The sequence below is a fragment of the Cygnus olor genome, chromosome 2, assembly GCF_009769625.2.
Source record: "Cygnus olor isolate bCygOlo1 chromosome 2, bCygOlo1.pri.v2, whole genome shotgun sequence".
NCBI lineage: Eukaryota > Metazoa > Chordata > Aves > Anseriformes > Anatidae > Cygnus > Cygnus olor.
In genome coordinates this window covers 56074666-56084132 of record NC_049170.1, presented here as the reverse complement: position 1 = coordinate 56084132, position 9467 = coordinate 56074666, and the positions used below count along the sequence as shown (strand labels likewise).

Genomic DNA, 9467 nt, shown 5'->3' with positions numbered 1-9467 from the left:
TTTAAGTATTGATGAAAAGGAGGAGCCTTACCATCCTCCCTCTGTATAGTGCCACACAGAGATGAAATAGAAACAGAAAAATAAGCGTTTTTGTAGAGCTCCTGGCCACTCTGGCTCTGTGTGGGGTTAGGCTAGCTCTCTGCCCATGTTCAACCGTAAATATTAAGCAAGTTAACATGTTGGTGCTGCGTAGGCCAAACTGCAAGGGCTGTGGGTGGACTAAGGCAGGTGGCCTCCAGCCCCTTGTGCTTTCAGCCAGGCTGTGGTGGCAGGAGAGGAAAGGCTGTTCCAGCTCCCCGGAGCAGTGGAGTAGGTGTCCCCGATCTCCACCCCCGCCCCCCGACACTGAGGGGCTGGGTGTGTGTGGGGAGAGACATTCCCCACGGGCAGGAGGGTGTCTCCTCCACCTTTGGCTCAGGGGGGTGGGAATGGTATTCCTGTGCTTGTCGTGGCTTTGGGAGGTCCTGGAGGCACAGACACGTACCCGCGCACACATGCACGCGTGTGCACGCAGAGGCACACGCGCACACTCATGCACATACCCCCACGCCCCACTCTTACGCACATACAGGGACTCCTCTCCCTGCCTCCACCCGGCGCATCCCACCGGTGCAGCCCAGCCCAGCCCGGCCTCGGAGCCGCCCCCCCGCTGCCGGCAGCCCCCCGGGGGCGGGGAAGCTGCTCCGCGCCCGCCCGCGCCGCCGCCCGGGGCTGGCCGCCGCGGCATGACAAGGAGCCGCCCGCGGGGGGCTGCGGCTGCCGAGCGGTCGCCCCATGCGGCTTCTGTCCCCCCGCCGACAAGCCGAGCCGGGATGGAGGCGCCCGGCTGCTGCCGCCGGCATCTTCCCGTCCTGCTGCTGTGCGGTGAGTCGGGGGGGCCGGGCCGGGGCGCCCCGGGGCTGGGCGCTGGATGCTCCGGGACGCAGCAGCCCCGCGGGGGGCGGTGGGGACCGGCCGAGCATCCGCACGGCGCGGGGGTGAAGCTCGGAAAAGGGGCTGGAGCATCTCCTGGGGAGGGAGAGAAGGAAGGGTCGCCTGCCGCAAGGCTCTGCGGGGGCCGAGGGTGCTGAGTGCGGTGCGGGAGAGCGCTCCCCGCCGCGGAGCGGGGTGGGCTGGGGTAGAGCGCAGCATCTGCTCCGCTGGTCTCGCAAACAGCTTCCCCCTGAGAGACGGACCCGACTTGGTCAGCCCCGCGGAGCCCGAATCCGACCCTGGGGGAGGCAGGTTTGGTCGCGGGAGAAGGGGAAAGTTTGCAGCTGCCGATGAAGGGGGTGCTGTTGTTAGAGCACTGAGTTACAAATGGGCATTGGTTAGAAGTGTAGATAGCCTTCAGCTCTTTTGCTTAATGTAAGATTAACTTTATTGCTAGAAACGCTTGTGTAGTGCTTTTTTTTTTTTTTTTTTTTTTTGTTCCATCAGGTATCCAGTATAGCTAGTGTTTGGACTCCCAGATATAGTGTGTTGCAGTCAAGTCAAAAGCTGCTGGGAGAAGGCATTTCTGACCTTCCCTCTACAATAAACCCAGAGATGAGGTTAATTTCCCACAAGTCACAGATAGTGGAGAAGAAAATCAGACCTTCTAGATTTAGAAGGGTTATCTGAGGACTTTATAACTTTGCTCACTAACTTCACACTCCTACCAAAGAACAAAGCTAGTAAACACTGGACAGCTTTCTATAAAAAGACCCACAAATAAATGAGTAGTTGTATTGATAGTGTTCAGTAGCATTGTCTTACATGTTCTGTCAAAAGAATTACAGGTCAAATACATAAATTTTCTGATCTCTGTGGCTTGAGAATTGCTAAAATCTTATATTGATCACTCATTTTATTTTTCTTTACTTCTCATCTGAAAAGGAATTAAAAAAATGGCTAACACCTGCCTTGACAGATGAAGATTTATGCAGTCTTGAAGTTAGGGAACCAAGTAGTAATTTTATTTATTTATTTTTTGACTGTGGAGACATCCTGATGTTTCTGTGACTTTTACAAAACAAAATTACTTACTGAAGATTATTTTCAGAGAATGAGTGGAGTGAGGGACAATATCCCTGTAGCTCAGAAAGCTAGCAGACATTTTTTACCAGAAACACAGGTAAATCAATTGCGCTAGACATTTTTGTCTGTGCTAGTTGCTTTCTTAAAAGCATAACAGCAAAGAAATGAGTTTAAGTATATCTGTTAACTGATAATACATCACTTTTGCTTTAAGTTGGAAAGGATAGATATAACCAAAAACTAAATTAAATCAGAGTAATTTCCTGGTAGAAGAGCCTTTTGGGAGCCTTGAAAGTTTTATGACATAACATGAGGAAAGCTTCTAATAAGGAAAGCCTTAACAGCTTGAAAACTAAACTTCAAGCAATGCAAACATGCTTTTAATATCAGTTATTTCAAAAGGTTTTTATTTTGCTTTCCTCCTCATTTTCTAATGGCTTCTTTTGATTAACCAGAGACCCATGAACTCTCTGGAAGGTGAAGAGTCTCCAGTGTTAGCTCTCACTGAATTCTGTAGGGAGCTTGTCTTGGTAGGGACTGGGACCTTCTCCCAACTCAGTACACTGCTTTCTGAGTGTCTTTCCGTCTGTGGCTCTGAAAACATTATCACTATATAGAATCATCGGCTGTGTTGTCTTTCCTTGCAAAGATGGCAAAAACAGGCAGTGTGTTTGCTTCTCAGAAGCTCAGAAAATACAGGAGAAGTTGGGTTTGCAGTGGTGTGTGTATGTGTCTGCTGGTGGGAAGGAATCTGTGAACTGAGGTGGCTGGCACAGGAGCACGTAATTGATAGTTTCCCATGAGAGTGTAGATGCTTAGAAGGTATCTGTGGATTGCAGGATCTGGGGACCTGGGAAATAATCATATTTAAAAGAATCCAGTAGGATATTATGATATTCCACTTCTATGTATGGAAGCTAAGGCAAGGAAACTTAAGGGCTTGACCAAGACATTTAACAGACTAAGTAGGCTTTTTATACAAGTAGTTGTTGTTTTGACATCCCTGTCCAAAACTTTGCTCCTTCATCGTTTGCATAATGTCCATATTTCAGTGGTGTTATTTGTATATGAGTTGAAAGATGCTATCAGAATAAAGCTGGAAATTTTTCTAAATTCTAGAGGAATCTTTCTCAGTATGTGTATATATACAGCATGTGTATGTATACATACAGAGAGATTACAATACTTATCAGGAATAGTTTCCTATGCAGATTTCCAAGATTGTATATAGTTGTTCACATTCCATAATCCTGTTTCTCAGCAGAAGCTTAACATCTTGGCAAGAGGTGAACAACCGGACGGTTAGAAAGCTGGGAACAGAGACTGACTTCAGACGCCTGTTCTTACTATTTTTTTTAAAGACCATATCTCATCCTGTAAACAATCCTGGAAAAAAAAATATATTAAAATCTGAATTTTGTAAGGTCCTAAGTTCCCCTTGCCTGGAACACAGTGTCCATAACTCCTAGGAAGTTTGGACTCTGATGGGGGGGAACACAAATGGGAAACAATTTTGCTAGGTTAAAGATTGAAAACCAAATCAACGTGTGTGTTTGTGCGTGTGTGTATTATTTCTTTATAAATCTATCATGCTGTTCTGCAGCTGCAAAGGGTGGGATGAAAAAAGGGAAAACCAGTGTGGGAGTGCTGAATTTAGTAGATCCAGGCGGGTGTGCGTGTAAAACAAATAAACCTTTGCAAGGCAGAACATCTGCTTTTGAAACAGAACAGAAGGTTATAAAAAAAATACTTCTCTACCAAAATAAATACTTCATTTTCTAAATATATGATTTTCAACACCAGATGAACAGGAAGATCAGCAGACCCCATCAACATCATCTGAAAGCAAAGCATTAAGCGTATAAGCAACCTGTATTCCAACTTGTTGTTGGATCCATATGTTCTTCCCACTGTCCTTCACCCTTTCTGTTTCTCCTGATCCCTTTTCTTGGGAAAGTGTTGTCCTTTCACTGAGGTCTGCATGGACAACGGGAGACAGGTTCATGCTATGTGCACTTGACAGCAGTATTTACTGTTTGAGTTCAGTTATCTAAAGTTTCTGGGGGTGGACTGTAGGTGGTAGCACAGAGCATCAAATGCCATTTCCAACTCTCGGTCCCAGAAGCCAGTAGGGATGATACCAAAGGGTTTGAAGGTAACTCCAGATTGAATTTGGGTTGGAAGGAAGTGCGCTCTCTCAACCCAATTTACACCAATCTAAGTGAGATCCAATCCTGAGAACCGTTAAGGTAGTAAACACTTCCTCTTGAATTCGTAAGATTTCCCTGCCTAAATACTAGTTCAGTTTCTAAATAGCTTTGAGGTCTGAGGCCCTAGATTTTAGGTTTGTTTTAGCCATATCTGCAAGACAAACTATGAGAGGCTGCAAACTGAAGCTAGAATTCTTTACTGAGATAGGCAGGTAGCACTATAGGTGAAGATACACAAGAACCATGAGATTTCAAGAAAAGGGTCATGAGCAAGAACAGATCACCTCAAGGAGAACTGTGGGAGGTTTTGCCAATTAAGTTGTATTTAAACATTGCAGCAGCACCTGTTTTTTTTTTTTTTTTTTTTTTTTTTTTTTTTTTCCAGTTTCTCCTACCTCTCCATTGATAAGAGATGATTCATGGCTTGGGTTAGAGTCAAATGAATCAAATTTCAGTTTTTCCAACTCAGGAAAGAAACAAAGTGAGGGTGTCCTTTAGAAAAAACATTTGCTACCATCTGTGTCTTTGCTGTTGAAATTAGTGCTTGAGAGAGAGGTACAAAGAAAGCAAAGCGTGTTTTCATTTAAGGCTCATAAAGAGATTAATTTTCACAAACATAATGAAGCCTGTTTTAATTCAACCTTTTTATTTTAGCAAAAGCTGTTGCATGAAACATCCTATTTCAGAATAGAGGTATATTATTTTGTGTTTTATGAAAACAGCCTGTACTTTTTTTCTAAAATAGTCTTGTATTGAGATAACTGGAAAATAAATGAGAAAAAAAGACATTATTTTGGAGTGGCTGTATGCGTAGAACAACCTAAAAATCTGCCTGAAGCTTTTGGGTCATTTGGGAGGAAGATATGTGGGTATGAGTATGAGGAAAGAAGTGAGTAGAAAGCAAAAAAGGAAGTCTTCATTTCCAGAAATTTTTAGGTTTGATCTGTGTTCATATTTATGCTTCCCTGAGGCCAGACTGAAGAGAGGAAGCAGTTTGGTTCCTCTCAAAGGGCTTTAAAAGAAAGTGTAATGGTGCTGTTTAAAATGATCTGAAGGCTAGAGAGGGTCCCTGCCTTTATCTTGAGAGCAGCTTGACATGACCTACTATATTGGCTTGAACAAGGGGCATGTCTGCATAACAGCTGGTGGCCTATATTTAGCCCTGGAATAGAGAATTTTATCTGTGTGAAGCAGACGGCCAGATTTATGGCCTTTTGCAGAAAGGATTTGTTTGCTCCACCTATGCTCCAAGTGAGACTCTGATCTGAAGATGATAATGTGATAGGCCCTGCTGAGGCCATAGCACAGCATTGGGCTGACAAAGGCACATCTTGTTTGCATCTAACCAGATTAAGCTGAGTAAGCAAAGGACTATGCAGAAGCACCGCACCCTACAATAAAGCATCTGTTTTATTACTTTCACACCCTAATAAATGTGACTAATTTGCCCTTATTTTGGAGAGCATGATATGGGGAAAAATTCTTCAGGCAGTGTGAGAGGAAATACTGTAATTTACATCAGCCAATAATGACTGTCACTTTTCGTAGTAACTCAGAGTTTTGTTTCCAAATGTTGTAAGTGACCAATTTCTTTTGTTCCTCTGTGTGCAGAGAGATTAATGCTAAAGACTGTAACGTTTAGAAAATATTCTTGCACTTTTGATTTTTCAAAAATGCTTAGTTCGAGATGTGACAGGATATGCTACGCTTGGTCTGTGTGGCCCTCCTGCCTTCAATGTCAAGGAAAAGAGAGTTCACAGCTGTTGGGTGTTGTGAACAGACTGGAAGATACTTGGACAGAAATAACACTTTGTAGAAGCCATTCAAGTGTTCATTAATAGGACAGAAAATCTGGGTTTTCACCAAGGCTTAAGCTCTTGAACTTTAGGTTAGAGAGTACTGGGACAGAAGAGGCTTAGAAATTGTTGGATTTGATCCGTAGTCCTCCCTGTTGCTCACCCCCCTGTGCCTCTTTGTGCACTGGAGAACATCATCGTGGCTGTGAGGAAGATGTCCTCACAGATGTGGTAATAGAGAGGCTATGTGGATGCCCACAGTCAGTCTCATAGAAGAGACTCCACTGTCTGTGGGGTACCTGGACACATTCTGCAGTTTAGAAGTGAAGGGGACCCTTTGTTTGGAGGGTATCTCAACCTTGCCATCTGGTTTTGCTGCCTGGTAGCTGCTTGGGGCTGTGGAGCTAATTTCTTCATGTTTGTGTTTGGCAAGTCACTGCAGGTGTTGCACAGTCCTTCCATGCCTCATGAGTTCATGAGCTGTTCCAGCTTTACTCCCAGCAGATCTCCACATATCAAGAACATAACTTGTCTAATATAATGTTAGAAGAGATTTAAATGTTTAGCTATGTTTACTACGTACAGCATTAAGTTCACATCTTCAAGTGAAATATGAAAAAAATAAAACATGTTGGTTTTCAATTCAAAGACTCTGAGAGCTGGAATTTCCATGGAGTCATTGGTTGTAATGCAGTACGTATGAAATCTCCTATATTTCTGTTTTAGAAAAGCACATCAGTATATAGTTTTGTTATAAGCTAAGTATCACAAAACAAACAAACAAAAACCTCACACACAAAGTAAACTGAAACTTAGTACTTACTGTATCATATTAAAAAGTCATTGAAATACCTCCTTCCTTGTTTTTGATCACTGGACCTAGGCTGGATTTGCATTCCGGCAACTCAGCCTTTGTCATTAGGTTAATGATGCTGCTGAACATATTTCCAGGAGGTTGTTCGGAATAGGAAGTGTTATGCCATAAAATACTTAGCGATGCACAGTGAAGTAGAGCTAGTATTGATGCAGTAACGATGGGTCCAGTTTCTTTTTACTAGCTGTAATGTAAACCAGAAACACCAAAGGAAGTCAGAGCAATTTGAAGGAAAGGTGAAAGGAAAATTAAGCTCCACAAACTATTTGTGTTTTCTTGTCTTTCTGCATTTCAAGATATTAGAAAGAAATCTTAATGCTCTTCATGCATTAAATTATATATTTTTAATAAAAGGAAAAATCTGTGTGGTAGAGTAATATTTTAAATCTGGCATTATTCAGTGGGTTTTAATTAAAGGAGGCTTCAACTCTATCCTTTTCTTGCTTTCTGTCAGGGCAGTACGGGACACATAGACTGCCTAAAGGATGTTTGTTATACTTGTCTTCTGGAGATTTGGGCTGTTGTGTGCTTAGACATTGTTTGGTTTCCTTTTCCTCTGAGCTACTTCATACTTTATCATGTAATGAATTATAAAAAACCTTGCCAAAGAAATAAATATTGGCAGAAACAAAAAAATAAACATCTCCCATAGGAAGTGGGAATTCTCCATCACTTGCAATCTTGAAATCTACAACTGGAATATTTTTGAAGAATATGTTTCATTTGAGCAGAAGTTATTGGCTTGGTGTATAAATTATTGGAAGAAGCTCTTCCCTACTTTCTTGTACTGATTTCTTACATGACTCAAAAATGAGGATAATTTTCCTCAGACTTCAGGGAAAAAACAACTTCACCTCAATATGAGACCAAAGGAGGGGAAAATTTCAGACCAAGAAGAATGTTTCTGAGACTGTGAAAACAGGCAGACTTAGATAAACTGTTTTGCAGCTTCACTGATGGTTTGTGCTTAAGAAACTCTTATGGTGTATGGTTCAATAGAGAATAACAAATATTGGTCAGATTATGTCTACGCTTTCATTTTAGTTCCCTTTTTTGGGATGAAAGATATGAATACACATTGAAGTGACAGGAATTGTATGAAGCACTCTTTTCTGTAAGTGAGGGTGAATTAAAACACTTCACTTACCCCTAGTACAGCAGCAAAGAGTTATAGAAACACTCTTATAGTGATGCAGGGAGGCTGGTTTTGTGCAAAACTAAGCAGTCGGCTCAAGTGCCACTAATTAAATTCCCAGTTACGAAACCAAAGTCTTAGCAGTCACACAGTACAGTTAGCTCCGATGCTTTTTGGAATAGCAAGACATATATATTTTTTTGCATCTGAATTTATGCAGATGTTTATTTGTGCAGTCCCCAAAATGAGCTTTTGTTTTATTCTTAAATTACGGAAGAAATTCTTAATTATTTACGGTGTCAAAGTTTGAGAAAAAGGCTATGCAAATGAGGTTTGGATAATGAAACAATAGGGTTGCTGTGCATCAGGGAACTCTGGATGATGGATCAACCATCACAGAGCTCAGAAATGTGTAAATTTGAGAATCTCAGGAGCCTGCTGTTCAAGGTCGGTTGTGTTCAGTGTTTTAACCTGACTCCATAAATAATTTCTTCAGTCCCTAGCAATTCTTTTACCTTAGGGGACCCAGTGGGAGAAATACTTTTTGGTATTTTTCCCTACAGTGTTTACCCGTGATAGGTCCTGAGGGAATGGCATGAAGCTGTGCTGGGGAGGTTCATATTGGATATCAGGAAAAGGTTCTTCACTGAGAGTGATCAGGCACTGGAACATGCTCCCTAGGGAAGTAGCACACCAAGCCTGCTGGAGTTCAAGAAGTATTTCAACAATTCTCTCAGACGTATGGTTTGATTTTTGGATTTGAACTTGATGATCCTTGGGGGTGCCTTCCAACTTGGGTTATGGTATGATTCTAGAGTTCTACAAGCTCTGGAGCACTCATAGACTACTTTGTCTCCTTAAGAAAACAACCTCACACTTGAATGGTCAACCCAACTTACTCTTTCATGGTAGGCGTAGAATTCAGTGAAAATGTGACTCTATTGAAGCTATGTTGGTAAAATGACACAACATGGTAAGTAACAGTATGAGGAGAGGAGTGCGTGTAGCATCAAGACAAGGTGGATTTGCATGGTGGGGTTTTTAGTTGTCTGGTCAGAATGTGAAAAAACATTTTCCCAGGCCTTCTGTGTTGGCAGTATCTTCATTTAAATGTTCTGTCTGTCAAGGGAAGAAGAAACTTTTAATGTCTTCAAGTATCTCACGGTTTTAAAGACTTCCTCAGGAGGGAGTGTGCCGTGACCCTCGTCTGTGAAACTTACATGGGTCATTTCCCCTTCACAAGGTTATTTAAAAGAAAATAAAAGAAAAAGTCACTTAACCTCTCTTGGGCTATTCTAGAGAAGCAGATTAGAGTCCTTATTTGCCTTGAGGGACTGGTGTTACATCATTCACAGGTGGATAGGCTAAAGTCAGTATGGTGCTGACCTTACGTTTCCTTATTATAGGGAAACTTTATGTTCCATCACATTTTCTTTTGTCTTTTCCTGCCTCTT

The 9467-nt window shown here is 42.3% G+C and overlaps 1 protein-coding gene across 1 annotated transcript in view; it reads left to right on the top strand.

The window, feature by feature from the left end:
• Positions 1-663: 663 nt before the first annotated feature.
• Positions 664-9467, top strand: part of RAMP3 (receptor activity modifying protein 3) — a 51143-nt gene continuing 42339 nt past the window's right edge. The window contains 1 exon segment of the mRNA XM_040548708.1: positions 664-864. Coding sequence (XP_040404642.1) covers positions 726-864 — 139 coding nt within the window. The 5' untranslated portion in view covers positions 664-725.